Source organism: Centruroides sculpturatus, unplaced genomic scaffold (genome assembly GCF_000671375.1).
Source record: "Centruroides sculpturatus isolate CEXI.00-Female unplaced genomic scaffold, Cexi_2.0 scaffold1567, whole genome shotgun sequence".
Lineage (NCBI taxonomy): Eukaryota > Metazoa > Arthropoda > Arachnida > Scorpiones > Buthidae > Centruroides > Centruroides sculpturatus.
In genome coordinates, this window is record NW_019385751.1 from 101772 (window position 1) to 118510 (window position 16739).

The 16739-nt window shown below is 27.9% G+C and overlaps 1 protein-coding gene across 1 annotated transcript in view; it reads right to left on the minus strand.

Annotated features, from left to right (window-relative positions):
- Positions 1-5846: 5846 nt before the first annotated feature.
- The window catches only part of LOC111641782 (ubiquitin domain-containing protein UBFD1-like), a 41357-nt gene continuing 30464 nt past the window's right edge, over positions 5847-16739 (minus strand). The window contains exons 8-10 of the mRNA XM_023387999.1: positions 8482-8587; positions 6367-6449; positions 5847-6291 (exon numbers count right to left, since the gene is read on the minus strand). Coding sequence (XP_023243767.1) covers positions 6181-6291; positions 6367-6449; positions 8482-8587 — 300 coding nt within the window. The 3' untranslated portion in view covers positions 5847-6180. The remainder of the gene's footprint in view (positions 6292-6366; positions 6450-8481; positions 8588-16739) is intronic.

A 16739-nucleotide genomic window follows, 5' to 3' on the forward strand; every position in this document is an offset into this window, starting at 1 on the left:
GGTGGATGCACCACTGGCAGGTGACAACTAACGCAAACCTGTTGGCTAAACATACACAATTATTATTAGACAATTTAAATACAAGTCTAGGATATACAATTTAAAAACAAATATTTATTATGCATCTTTAATTTTCAATTGTTTTTAGGTTAAAATTCATTGCCTTTACAGGCAAATGAATATCAATTAGAATGCAATTTTGACAAATCAATTGCAACTTGTTGTTTATAAAGCAAATCTATTAAATTGATCTATACTGTACAATTCTCAAATTTATGATACTAATTTTATATTTTGAAAAAGGCAGGTTTTATTTCAGGACAATTTTCATTAGCTATAGAATATTACAATATACATAAAAAAAATCAGGATAATAATTTATACTGTGTACAACTTTACATAATCATAAATGAACTTTGCTTTCAAAATTTACTAACAAATCATGATTTCTAAAACAAAATGCATCTAATTAATTATGAAATGTAAACTGATGAGAAATGAAGATCTGAAGATGAATATTAATTTATTGTGTTAGATAAGTAATCAAGTTATTCATATAAAAATTATAATTTCATCAATAATTTACACAAATTGTTTCTCAGAGTATTTCTTAATTAGATTATCAGAGACAATTGAAATATTGCTACATTCAAAATACTTTTTGAACACATTGTATACAAAATATAAATATTGTGACACAAAGTTCTATAAATTGCATGCAAAATAAAAAAAATTGTGAAACTGATCACATAGATTCCATGTGTACTGTACATGTGTATAACACCAAAAAAGTTTTGCTATTAATTTTTTAAAACTGTTGCAAAAGGTAAGAACAAGGAAGAAGCATTGAATTTATTCTTGAAGACAAAACAATATCATAAAATGATAAATGTGATTATGCCAACTGCTTTGTCCAAAGTTACCAGAAAAATGGTGTCTAATTTTTGTTGTCACAAGGCCATTACAATTGTCGATTTTCTTCCAAACCTATTTTGTTCCTCAATTCAGATCCTAATGATTATTTAACTTTGGATAAAGCTTGATTTTTCTAATTGAAAAATTTTCGTTTTGTACAAATTCTATTGACTCAAAGCTCCTTTAATATTTCTTGAATTAGAGAAATTATTTGAAGGAAGTGTGTTGAAACTACATTTCAAAATAATCACCCTATATCCTAACACATTGATTATTTTTTACTTATAACTTTTTATTATATTTTTTAAACAAAATACTTCAAGCTATGCTGTTAGGAAGTTCATGCTTTTAATGCCAATTAAATGTCTATAGAGAATAGATTCAAGAAAATAAGACGTAACTAATATTCTTGAACAACCGTGGAATGACAATGGAAAAGAACATAAAAATACATGAAGTAAATGAAATATACACTGGCTTCTCTCTCAATAAACTAGAATAATAATAATTGCAAAATGCTGGAAAAAAAAGAAAGTTTGTGTAATAAGATCCTAATTGATGGAGATATCATCAATTGGAAAGTCATGATGAATATCCACTTTTGTCCTTTGCATGGGGACCATTTTTTTTTTAAATACTTGATTTTGTTACACAGATTAAAGCTCCGTGACATGGCTGCATTGCAATAATATCCAGTTATATCTTATACAATCCATTTCTCAAGTCAAACTGTGAACCAAGAATACTTGCTATTTTTGCATAATAAAAATGTACAATCATCAAAGCTTTGTTTCATTTATTAGTTAATTTGAGACTGTTATTCATTCATGTAAAGTATTAAGAAAAAGTCTAGTGAATTTCTAATTCAGGTATTTGTGAGTATTTCTATGATGTTTCACATATTTTAAAAGTATTAGTTCAATAAAAACCATCTGCACTTTAGGTCCATGTGGAGCAAACATGAAAATCAATGTGCATTCTATTCTTGAGATGCTGTTTGAAACAGAAGTTAAAAACGAGGACATTTATTCATACAGTTCAATTATTTGATAAAATTTAAAAATTTCAATAATTTTCTGAAGATTGATAAAGTTTTTGTCATTCCCAAAATTTAGGCTAAACATTGATGGCTAAAAAAAATTTCCTATACATGCTTTTTGATTATTATTTGCTATCTCTACAGTCAGACTATCTACAGTAAGTTACAACTGATATGTTTGTAAACAAAATACTAAATTCTATTGATTATTAGTTTCCAAATACAGAAAGTTTTTGAATAATTTAATGTTAGTCTTTTAATTGTCATTTTATATTATTTGTTGAAACTAGGGTTCCAGATCTAACCAGATCCTGGCTGTTTTTTAACCTGGGAAATCCCGCAAATTTCTTTAAAGGTCACTTTTTTATTATTTTGTGTTAAGGTTGAGGAAATTTTGCAAATAGAAAGTATAATTAACTCAAATACAAATATATTCTGACAGTTTATATTAATTTTAAACCTACTTATTAGTTTAAATTTTTGCTTGTTATGGCATGTCACAAATGGTCAATAATCAATATGTAGCTTATTTGTGGCAGAACTCTGAGGATTCTTTACTTGTCAGAATCTGTAATATCTGGAATAATTGTGCCGATGCCGTCTTAATTTTTAACCATGCCGAGTAACTTCAATAACTGCATTATGCCAGGTTGTGCAAATTGGGCAAGGATACAAACAAGTACAAAGTATGCAAATATGAAATTTTACTTCATAAACCTGATTATTAAAGCCCAAACGAACTGTCAAATTATCAGGCTATAAGCTCAATACCGCTTTTAAAGCAGCTGAGGTAGACAAATCAAGAATACTAGATGGCAAAAGAAGTACTGCAACACATCTCAAAAACAAACTAGAAATCTTCCAGGCTGCAGGTGAAAAAAAAAAAAACATCAATCTCTTAAATGCATTAAAGACTATTGCACCCTCATCAATTGAATTGGAAGGGGCATTCTCGGTAGCAGGACTTTTCATTACTAAAATAAGAGCCAGATTGAGTGATTGGAGTTTTGACCATCTCTGCTTTTTAAAATAATATACAAATCATTTTTTTACAATATTTTGTATTAGGTTTTATTTAAAAAACAAAAATTACCTTCTAACTTAGAAGTTTGATCTAAATTTTCTACTCAATTCACATTTTTTTTTGTAAACAGTTTCCACCAAATTTCAATAAATTTCGAATTATGTAGAAATTTTCAGAATTAAAAGGTAATTTTTAATAAATATTTTACACAGCATTATTATTATTATTATTTTGGAGATTGCAGGATGCATTATAATTATTTTTCATTTTTTAAGAAATTTATCATTCGATTTCAAAATTTATTTTATATCTTAAAAATAATTAATTATATTCCTGGATCCCAGGAAACAGTTCCTTTGCTTGTCCCGGGATTTCAGGGAAAAGGGATCGGGAAATGAGAAACCCTACTTGAAACTAATTAAACTGAAATTTTTTTGTTTGGTATAAATATTTTCAAATAGATAATAGAATGACTGTTTCAATAAAATGAATTTCTCTACCAATCACTAGTTTAATTAATTCTATAAGTTCCAATAGGTCTTCATTATTGTCAGTGTCAAGATGGAATATTTTATGATTTAATAATACTGTAAGAAATTTTTCTATTTACCTCAACTTTGAATAAAATTTGTGACTTATAATCATTTAAAGTAAATCTAATAAAATTATGTATTAAATTATCATCAATTACAGATATATTTAACAAATTGTCTCTAATAGCAAAATGATAGAATAATGGTCAAATATTGAAAAGTGGTTAACTAACAGATGAAAGTATAAGTAAATACTATCACAATTATTTGTATATCTTACATTAACACTTGTTAATGTAAGCAATGTTATATATTATCCCTTTAATACATCAGTCTCTTTTATTAAAAATAACTATTTAAATTTATTACTTGAATTATTTTTATAATTCACTTGAAGTCGGTAGCCCCGTATTTCTTTATATAGCAAGAGTGTAGCGAAATGACGTCACGAGCAGTGTTGGCCAATTAGAAACCAGTTTCAGTGTGTTTGCTGTAAAGCACTTCTCGAGCACTGCATAAAGAAACACAGGGTAGTGATCTAAAAAGTTTGATTCAGGAATATAAATAATGGTTTGTTAAGTAAAGCATTTTACAAGGATGTAAGTATAATAAACATGACATATTATAGATCAAAACTAAGTTATATTTTATCTTCCATAAAATTAACATCCAACTAGTAACTGTTGTAGAAAATTTTAAATATGATGCATGTATTATTTTGTCAATTTGGAAAAAATTGATTTGCAGACATTAATGCTTCAAGTTGACAATCCCAAGATTTATAACAAATAATATATTTGTGATCTAAACTATATTTCTGAAATTGCATTAATACAGTCAAACCTCGGTTTACAAACTTCGTTCCTAAAAGTTGTTCGGAAACTGATTTGTTCTCAAACTGAAACCAATTTTTCCATAAGAAACAATGTAAAATGGATTAATCTGGTCCCAATCCCCAAAACAAAACCTGTCTTTTACCTTGTTTAGAAGCATTTTATGCATGAAATAAGCTAAGGCATCATTATATTATACATAATATTACTTGATATGTATTTATACCTATATATAGGTATAGTATATATATATAGTATTAAAAGCAGAATGTTCCCTCATCAGTAACCAAAGCTAACACTTTACAAAGTTCTATAAATAGAGAGACAACTCTGACTGTCAAGATGAAGTATAATCAAATCTATCAAGACCAACAAAGTATTTCAAAAAGCATTGATAAAATACTTGTTTCAATTTTAATTTATTTATTATTTTAAGCGTAAAGGCCAGTTTTAATTATTTTTAAACTTGATTATTAGTTTTAGTTTATTAATACTAGGTAGCCAGATAATTAAATACTAATATTAAATTAATAAATTTTTGTCATTTATGCGATCTTGGCACCACTTACTTCTGAATTGGTAGTCCTGTTGTTGATTGGTCGAGCTGCCAACTTTCTTTAAAACAGAGGAAATGTAGAGAGTTCACCATTTATGGATGGTTCCTGCCAAACAGCTTGTTCAGAAACAGTTATCAGAACAACCAAAGCAAATATGGCATTCAAAATTTTTTGTTCGTAAACAGGGGCATTTGTAACCTGATGTTAGGCATATTTGAGAAATCAGTTTCAAATATAGTTAAACACAAAAAAATTTTTTTCTTCAAATTTTCAAAATACAGTAGAGCATCGATTATCCGACCCCCAATCAACCGTCACATCGGTTAACCGACCGCGTTCTAGTCAGCAAATTCAAATGTCCGCTAGTGATGGAATGCTACAATATTTCGCTATGTCTTGGCTACTTTAATATTATTTTTACGTGTTTTAGTTGGCAACACTGGCTCGACCATGAAAAGGGAGCCAGTATTTAAACGAGGCTTAATTTTCTAATTTTTAACAATACAATAGCAGCGATTATTATTTTAAAAAATTTTTGTTAGGCTTAATATCGATGAAAATTCAATGCAAAGTAGGTTAATAGCGATATACTAATTACATGCGATATACTATACTAATAATGTATTTTTTCATATTTTTCGATTATCTGTTTTTTCAGTTATCCGACCAACCCCAGTCCCCAACTGAGTCGGATAATCGATGCTCTACTGTACACTTATATATTTGTGAGTGAAAGAAGTTAATTGATGACAAAGTTATTTAATTTGATTTTTTTTCCCACTTACAGATGGACTATTTTTGAAATATATTTATTATTTAATAAGTTTTGTATGAGAGACAAATTAGAAATTCAATTTTAAATTATTATTATAATTTCAATATACTTCTTTATATATATATTTGTATTTTATGCAATTCTGTTTGAGCTAGACAAATAAACATCATAATGGTCTGATGAAGATATAAGATTTAATTCATATTGCAATTGATAAATAATATCGGCAATATCAATAACATTAAAAAATATTTTAGCCAAGTCAAAATTAAAGATTATATATTCAGTGTTTTAAAGTTATAAATTTGAAAGTCGGTAAGCTTCATTGCTAAATCACTGTATTAATAACATTTTGATATACAAACAATCCAAATTATACATAACAACATTTTATAATTTAAAATGTAAAAAGTGATAAACTGTTATTTGAGCATTGCCAATTAGGGCTTTATTTCACAGTATAAAAATTGTGTTCCTAAACTGTACAAGTATTACATAAAACCATCAAAAATACTGCCATTTTCCTAATATTGCATCTTTTATAGCATCAATATATTGCACTGGAACCCAGTAAATCCAATATCGGGAAGCTTCGGTGGGACCAAGTTGGATGCCCTGAAATTAAGGTTACAACATAACATCCAAGGCCTAAAAGTTTTCTACAATTTTTAAAGTTGTTGTTATACTTACCATTAAGTGATATTCTTCATGTCCTTCAATAGCTTCACTGACTACATTTTTAATGGAATTCATTGGAATTTTATCTGTTCTTTCTATTTAAAAAATTTATTATTTATATATATAAATTAATATAAATTTCAAGTTAACTTTGACTGTATTTATTATTATTGGAAAGAAAATATTCTTTTACAATAATATGTTTTTAATAATTTTTTTTCTTTTGTTTGTAGTAATGTTTTTGTTTTACCATATTTTAATACGAAAAATTATATTACATTAAAATTTTTAAACAGAACATTTAATTTGGAAAAATTTAATAATTTTATTTAGTTTTATTACTTAAAATCCTAAAATTTATATTATTACTAACAATTAAGCCAGCATTTGCTTATCGGTAATTAAAAAAAATTTATTTTATATTTGACTATCATTATTTTACATTAAACAAACCTGGATATTGCAATGTAATAAAGCTATTTCATCTAAAAATTTAAATATATATATTAAGTATAATTGGTTTCTCTCCAAAAATGCACTAGGAAGTTAGTAACATTTTGGTGGGCCATCTACGATGATCACTTGTCGTTACCGGTATAAAAAAAGAATTTAAAAAATTGCATATGCTCATGCTAGTGATCGTGGACATTGTTACTTTGACCTCACTATCTTGAAAACAAAATCATGGACCTGATTTTCATAATATTTTAAATTTTTCCATCTCATTATGTAAAATGACAAATTTTAATCAAAACTGATTGATCAAATTTTGAGAACAAGCTGAAATCTACAAAGACGCTTTGCTAATGCTCTGCCTCAATTAATGCAAATCTAAATACATTTAAGCCAGTAGCATTGAAGTTAATGAAATATTTTCAAACAGTGTCACATACTCATATTTTGTATCATACACTATCTTGAAAACTTGCAACATGTCACTGGTGTTGCAACAACTGAAATTTATATCATGCTGTTTCTTATACCATCATTCACAGTAAAGACTTTGTGATGCTTTGTACAAATGTCTTTCTAAAAAATGGAGCATTCTTAAATTTGTAATAGTTCAATGAACAAGTTGTAAACATTCCAGTAAATCTATTTGATTAACACGTTAACTGCTTGTTGTAATATGATACTTTCCGTCAGGGGGGCCAAAAAATGAAAATTTGATATCTAATAATTGATTATAACGTAAATAAAAGGGTCGATGTACAACAGTCAGGAGAGCGACGAAACTCTGACTGTCAAGATGAAGTATAAATAGAACTCTGACTGTCAAGATGAAGTATAATCAAATCTATCAAGACCAACAAAATATTTCAAAAAGCATTGATAAAATACTTGTTTCAATTTTAATTTATTTATTATTTTAAGCGTAAAGGCCAGTTTTAATTATTTTTAAACTTGATTATTAGTTTTAGTTTATTAATACTAGGTAGCCAGATAATTAAATACTAATATTAAATTAATAAATTTTTGTCATTTATGCGATCTTGGCACCACTTACTTCTGAATTGGTAGTCCTGTTGTTGATTGGTCGAGCTGCCAACTTTCTTTAAAACAGAGGAAATGTAGAGAGTTCACCATTTATGGATGGTTCCTGCCAAACAGCTTGTTCAGAAACAGTTATCAGAACAACCAAAGCAAATATGGCATTCAAAATTTTTTGTTCGTAAACAGGGGCATTTGTAACCTGATGTTAGGCATATTTGAGAAATCAGTTTCAAATATAGTTAAACACAAAAAAATTTTTTTCTTCAAATTTTCAAANGTTAAAGAAATATTATATGATATAGGAATGTAAAAAGAAAAAAAACAGTTCCTTTCCTCATGTAGACTATTAATTGGACAAACCCAATATTTCATTCTCCATTTCTTTCTTCCTTGTCTCACTTTGTCATAGAATGAATAGAGGAAGTATATCAACATGATCCATTTTGAGAAAACAAATTAAAATATTCTATGTAGAATAGTAGAGTTCTATGCTGCTGATATATTGCCCATTGTAATTCAGTGTAATAATGCTTACATCCTAATAAGAAACTGGTCTTAATATCATGAATAGCCTTCCTTACTTCATTTTTTTTATGTTTTTAAAAATATTTATATGAAATCTTATACACAAACCTTTTGTTCCTATCCACAATTGATCAACTTCTAATTTAAAAGTCAGTCGTACTTTTCCTCCAGATTTATTTACCATTCCAGAAAGGGGAAATGGCGGTAAACTATCCTAAAATTGTGAAAATTACATTTGTTATCAACATTCTTACAAAATAATACTTTAATAATTGCTAATTAAAAGTTTCAATTATTTTTATAAATTACGAAAAAATAGATTAATTGCATTAATTGCTTTGAATAAAATTTATACAAAGAAATTTTGTATGTTTGCATAATCCTCATTAAAGCATAATTTTAGTTTTGATTTTGTAGCTATAACATTTAATGTATTTCAGTCATAAGTGAGTGTATATATATGTTAGGCTCAAAGACCGAAATCCCTCATTAAGAAAAAAAAAAAAAAAAAACGACCACATGATGATGTGGTCACGAAGGGAAATTCGCATGATGCGCTGATGCAACCATGATATGAAGGATAGGTTGTAACTTGTCAACAAGCGCATTGCAAACACTTGCAGAGTTTGTATTGTGTTCATTCTTGACCAGTGCCACCATTTCTAGGGTAATTTCAACCTCTCAGAGTAATGTTTCGGGTAGTCTTATATTTAGGGTAAATCTAGAGTAAAACTACCCTGTATTCTGATGCTATTACTCATTGCTCTACAAGTTTCACTGGAAAAAGTTTTAGCCTAAAACCATTCTTTTTTTCCCTATAACTGGAGGGTTTTAGGATAGGACAACAGAAGCTAAAGAAATAATGCAGATTGATGCTAGGTACATGGGTGTACACCATACTGTGATACTTTGGTTTTCGTCGATAATCTGTCTGAAAACAATCAGTGAAATCCAAAACCGACAATAACCGAAGTCAACGAAAACCGAGGTCTTACTGTATATTACATCCGAGTAGGATTTCGCTTTTCTCAACCTTCATGCCATTGAGCCATTTGCACTCTCCATATCAGATGTAAATTAATACCTCTGATTAAAATGTCTTAGGTTTTAGGCTTTGTTATTAAAATTTTCAAAAACAATGAATTAAGAATTGTTCTGATTATTATTTCACAATAACAGTACAGGGATCTTTGTTGTAGAACCATTTGTCTAATTTTTTTTTTATTCGAGCTTGAGCTCAAAGAGTTTTCTCAATTTAGGTAATTTTCTGCAGTTGAAATTGGTTTGATTGTTTTAGTTAGTGTGCCTAATGTTGATAGGGGATGTGTAGCTCCCAGAAATGTTTAACTGTTATGAGCATTAATCCATCAGGTCTCTATCAGTTAGAAAACAAGTTGACTTTATGCTCGTAATGAATTTACAATTTCTACAGTAACTTTATTAACATTCAGGACGTACCCTCAACTTTATGAACACTTTGCTCAGCATCCATGTTAACATCTGGAAGTAATCTTTACAATGTGTCACTGTAAAAGATACTGTATTGATAAAAATGCAAATGTCACTCAAAGAACATAAAATGCATGTATAATTAAATGTTGTTGTAAAGTAACCAAGTTAAATTTCTGTATGTGATGAATAATTTTGTTACCTGCTTATATAAGATGATTGAAGATAAATAAATCATAATGACAAAGTTTTATTTTCTTATCACCTCGTTATTATTTGTTTTATCATCATGACTAGGTGCATAGATAGACACTGGGCATTTCTATCAATACAACATTTTTATTCGGAATATCCTATACAGTAGGCTGATACATGTTTTGGGCATAAGCCCCTCATCTGTCGGAATGACTTCCAGGATTTCTTGTTGGTGGTGTTGACACAAATACATTCTGTTTAAAATTGTGTGTTCTGAAACCGTCTCTTCTTTAATCTGTTTTTATCGTCACAACTAGGTGCATAGATAGATATGTACCTAGTTGTGACGATAAAAACATAAAAGAAGACATGGTTTCAGAATACGCAACCTCATTATTAGTTAACATCCAGAACGTGTGGTGGCTTTTAACCATAATAAATCTGCCACACAGTGGTTTTTAACTTTAGCAGCTGATTTTTATTTTATTATGTATAGCAGGGATGGCCAACACGTAGACCGCAGTCGACCGCAAAGCTGAAGTTGAACAATTTGCTTTCACTTAAATTAATGTTTAAAAATCTTAATTTGACAATTTATTCTTATAATAATAATAGACTGTCTGTGCAACGTACCCATACTGTTTGTATTTATCCCAATGAACAATGCAAATGAATGTTAACGCATATAAATATCCTAAAATTGTTTGCCCATATTCATAGTTGTCTGCAGACTACATTTTACCAAAAAAGTAGCCCCTAAGGGATAAAAGTTTGGCCACACCTGATGTATAGTATATCAAGCACCTTCAAGTATATGTAATTAGACCTTTAGCATTTTTCAGCAAAACAAAAGAAACAAATGTGTATTTTTCTCTATATACTTTATTTCTTAGAATTTTTTTTAAGTATGAAAATTAAATTTCTAGGAAAACCTGTAGAACTAATGTTGTTTGGCATTAAAAATTGTAAATAAAAATGTTTTGAGCCTAGAATCCATATTTTAAAGTTACAAACCACTGTGCATCGTATGATCCAGTATCATGATTGCATCAGCTAACATTCAGAATGCATTATGGCTTTTCTTAATCACCACAACACATAGTAGTCAAATATGAAAGCCATGACATGAATTTCACGTTGTGGTCATTTTTTTTTGCTCAATGAGCGATTTTGGTCTTTGAGCCTAACATATATAAACAAACCACAATTTTGTATATTTTCAAAAAAATATATATTTTTTTGAAAATATACAAAATTGTGGTTTGTTTTTACATGAAATTTCAAATTATTCAAGAATTATCGTTACTCACAGAATTTCATTATTACATTTACTAATTATTTTATGCAATTTTTAACTATTTAATTAAATATATTCCATATTAAAATAATCATTATTTGATACTAAACAAAAGAATTTACCTTAGCATTTCTTATACCAGGCATAGCATCTTCAGGGACACCTTTATCAATAATTCTTTTGTGAAGCTATTAAGATAAAATTTAAGTTTTACACTCAAGTTAATATGTAATTGAAAATTCAGTGACAGAATGTTGTTCATCCAAAGTCAGTGATCTTTACAGTATTTATCAAATATCAATAACGTACACAATAGAATTTTCTATGATTAATTTAGCTTGCATAACTAGCTATAACTAGATTACATTCCTCGTTTTTTTATTGCATTATCCTATAATACTCTTTATCATTTAAAACAAACAATGATGTCCACAACATTTTTCTATATTTTTGGTCTTCTTGAGTGTAAAAATATTGAGGAATACAAAGGGGAGTCAAAATTTGACTGATAAAATATATTAGTTATACAATCAACTGTATTTATTAATAAAATTAAATAATTGAATCAGAAATAATTTATTTACATATGACTAAACTAAAAAGTGATGATAACTTATAATAAATCATTAAAACAAATCATTATTGTTATATTATTAAAAGAATATCATTTATATACTTATTCTATGTATTTTACTTGACAACTGATTTAGAATATTCAAGATTGGATTAATCTATATAAGATTTAAATAACATTTTATTAATAGTTTGCTTGTTTACTTAGAAATTATAAAACTAAAGGTACCTTTTGCCTACATAATGGTTCCTTTTCTGCAGCTAAAATAAAAAAAAAAAAAAATCAGTAAAATCAGAAAATAGATGATAAATTAATCATTTATAAATTTCATCATCAATACTTATACAATAAAGTACTATTTATGTTTCATATTTGTGGATTGTTTTACATAGTTCCCTAACAATTCTATTCCTTTTGAAAATTATTGTCTAAATTATTATGAAATGTTAATTTATATTTGGTTTTCTTTCTGAAACAAGTAACAGATATAGTATATTCATTTTTGAAAAGATATTTCAATTACTGTGGAAAATTTCATCCTTTGATTATAAGGAAGAAAGTTTTTTTTTATTTTTACTTAAATTTTTATTGTTTATTATAAGCTTCAAAGAATATATTTCATCCATTGATTTTGTATTAGTAATCTGNGTATTTCCTTTAATCTCATACATCTCCAAACCTCCGGTCTATGCACCATGTCATACGCTTACTCTAGGTCAGTGTTTTTCAACCTTCTTGAATACGCGACTTCTTTACAAGTTAAAAAATTCTGGCGACCCCCAGGGCCATATTAAAACTATATCAGTGATTTTAAAACTATGTATTTCAGCTTATTGGTATGAAAATCAGTTTTTATACCAGCAATGAATGTGTTAAAGCAGCGTTTTTCAACCTTCTTGAATACGCGACTTCTTTACAAGTTAAAAAATTCTGGTGACCCCCAGGGCCATATTAAAACTATATCAGTGATTTTAAAACTATGTATTTAATTTTCTTTCTTTAAATATTGATCGAAAACCAATTGTACTGTAAAATAAACAGGCATAGCCTTCTCACTGAAATTCTACTTTTTCTTTTTATTGTAGTATAGGATCTACAAACACTTGTTCTTTCACCCGCAACCCCCACAGGTTGAAAAACACTGTGTTAAAGAAACAGGTGTTTAAAATAAGACATAAGGTAAATGCAATTTTGAAACAAAAACAAATTTCTGTATGATAAAATTTTTCAATTGTGTTCAATCAAACTATTTTTCAATTCAAAATTACTTGAAAAAATAATTTAAGTTTCTTTGGATATTTAAGTTGTGAATCAAAGTGAATTGTCTGCTGTTTGATAATATCAGATATTTTAATGAGTGGATAACAACCAATTAATATTAATGAAAAAACTATACATTTTAAATAATTATTTTAAAAATAAATCTTTTCAAAATAACTAGTAAACAGAACATCATNAAAATATTTCAAAAAGCATTGATAAAATACTTGTTTCAATTTTAATTTATTTATTATTTTAAGCGTAAAGGCCAGTTTTAATTATTTTTAAACTTGATTATTAGTTTTAGTTTATTAATACTAGGTAGCCAGATAATTAAATACTAATATTAAATTAATAAATTTTTGTCATTTATGCGATCTTGGCACCACTTACTTCTGAATTGGTAGTCCTGTTGTTGATTGGTCGAGCTGCCAACTTTCTTTAAAACAGAGGAAATGTAGAGAGTTCACCATTTATGGATGGTTCCTGCCAAACAGCTTGTTCAGAAACAGTTATCAGAACAACCAAAGCAAATATGGCATTCAAAATTTTTTGTTCGTAAACAGGGGCATTTGTAACCTGATGTTAGGCATATTTGAGAAATCAGTTTCAAATATAGTTAAACACAAAAAAATTTTTTTCTTCAAATTTTCAAAATACAGTAGAGCATCGATTATCCGACCCCCAATCAACCGTCACATCGGTTAACCGACCGCGTTCTAGTCAGCAAATTCAAATGTCCGCTAGTGATGGAATGCTACAATATTTCGCTATGTCTTGGCTACTTTAATATTATTTTTACGTGTTTTAGTTGGCAACACTGGCTCGACCATGAAAAGGGAGCCAGTATTTAAACGAGGCTTAATTTTCTAATTTTTAACAATACAATAGCAGCGATTATTATTTTAAAAAATTTTTGTTAGGCTTAATATCGATGAAAATTCAATGCAAAGTAGGTTAATAGCGATATACTAATTACATGCGATATACTATACTAATAATGTATTTTTTCATATTTTTCGATTATCTGTTTTTTCAGTTATCCGACCAACCCCAGTCCCCAACTGAGTCGGATAATCGATGCTCTACTGTACACTTATATATTTGTGAGTGAAAGAAGTTAATTGATGACAAAGTTATTTAATTTGATTTTTTTTCCCACTTACAGATGGACTATTTTTGAAATATATTTATTATTTAATAAGTTTTGTATGAGAGAGAAATTAGAAATTCAATTTTAAATTATTATTATAATTTCAATATACTTCTTTATATATATATTTGTATTTTATGCAATTCTGTTTGAGCTAGACAAATAAACATCATAATGGTCTGATGAAGATATAAGATTTAATTCATATTGCAATTGATAAATAATATCGGCAATATCAATAACATTAAAAAATATTTTAGCCAAGTCAAAATTAAAGATTATATATTCAGTGTTTTAAAGTTATAAATTTGAAAGTCGGTAAGCTTCATTGCTAAATCACTGTATTAATAACATTTTGATATACAAACAATCCAAATTATACATAACAACATTTTATAATTTAAAATGTAAAAAGTGATAAACTGTTATTTGAGCATTGCCAATTAGGGCTTTATTTCACAGTATAAAAATTGTGTTCCTAAACTGTACAAGTATTACATAAAACCATCAAAAATACTGCCATTTTCCTAATATTGCATCTTTTATAGCATCAATATATTGCACTGGAACCCAGTAAATCCAATATCGGGAAGCTTCGGTGGGACCAAGTTGGATGCCCTGAAATTAAGGTTACAACATAACATCCAAGGCCTAAAAGTTTTCTACAATTTTTAAAGTTGTTGTTATACTTACCATTAAGTGATATTCTTCATGTCCTTCAATAGCTTCACTGACTACATTTTTAATGGAATTCATTGGAATTTTATCTGTTCTTTCTATTTAAAAAATTTATTATTTATATATATAAATTAATATAAATTTCAAGTTAACTTTGACTGTATTTATTATTATTGGAAAGAAAATATTCTTTTACAATAATATGTTTTTAATAATTTTTTTTCTTTTGTTTGTAGTAATGTTTTTGTTTTACCATATTTTAATACGAAAAATTATATTACATTAAAATTTTTAAACAGAACATTTAATTTGGAAAAATTTAATAATTTTATTTAGTTTTATTACTTAAAATCCTAAAATTTATATTATTACTAACAATTAAGCCAGAATTTGCTTATCGGTAATTAAAAAAAATTTATTTTATATTTGACTATCATTATTTTACATTAAACAAACCTGGATATTGCAATGTAATAAAGCTATTTCATCTAAAAATTTAAATATATATATTAAGTATAATTGGTTTCTCTCCAAAAATGCACTAGGAAGTTAGTAACATTTTGGTGGGCCATCTACGATGATCACTTGTCGTTACCGGTATAAAAAAAGAATTTAAAAAATTGCATATGCTCATGCTAGTGATCGTGGACATTGTTACTTTGACCTCACTATCTTGAAAACAAAATCATGGACCTGATTTTCATAATATTTTAAATTTTTCCATCTCATTATGTAAAATGACAAATTTTAATCAAAACTGATTGATCAAATTTTGAGAACAAGCTGAAATCTACAAAGACGCTTTGCTAATGCTCTGCCTCAATTAATGCAAATCTAAATACATTTAGGCCAGTAGCATTGAAGTTAATGAAATATTTTCAAACAGTGTCACATACTCATATTTTGTATCATACACTGGTGTTGCAACAACTGAAATTTATATCATGCTGTTTCTTATACCATCATTCACAGTAAAGACTTTGTGATGCTTTGTACAAATGTCTTTCTAAAAAATGGAGCATTCTTAAATTTGTAATAGTTCAATGAACAAGTTGTAAACATTCCAGTAAATCTATTTGATTAACACGTTAACTGCTTGTTGTAATATGATACTTTCCGTCAGGGGGGCCAAAAAATGAAAATTTGATATCTAATAATTGATTATAACGTAAATAAAAGGGTCGATGTACAACAGTCAGGAGAGCGACGATAAGAAAAGTATATATAAACAAAGACCGGGGAGTCGTATGACCTTGAACCTGACACTGCTTTCTCCCAGGCAATAAATTTTACAACCCCACTGTAATTAGACGTCCTTCCCTACTTAAAAGTATTTACATCTATGTGTTAAAGTATTTCACACTTTGTTTCGACTGTAAATGATGTTTTTTTTCTGTAAATATATATTAAAACGCACTTATATACTTTAATTTTTTTTTAATAATATTATTTACTTTATATGTGATAAAAGAAAATAATTAAACTAATTTTCGATATTTTAAATTATTTACTATTAAAATAAACCACTATCAGATATAAAATAGAGTTTTATTTAAAAAAAAAACTACGACCGCCGACCTTGTATCGCGTCACGACGCCACACGACGCGCCGGCGGTCGTAGCTAGAATCGGTTTGCCATACGACCACCGGCGTTCGAAGCTAACTGAATAGATGTCCACGAGAGGCCAACACTAAGCATGCAGAAAATGTCGTACGACGCCAGGAAAATTTAACCTTGAGTAAAACACATTGTTTACGT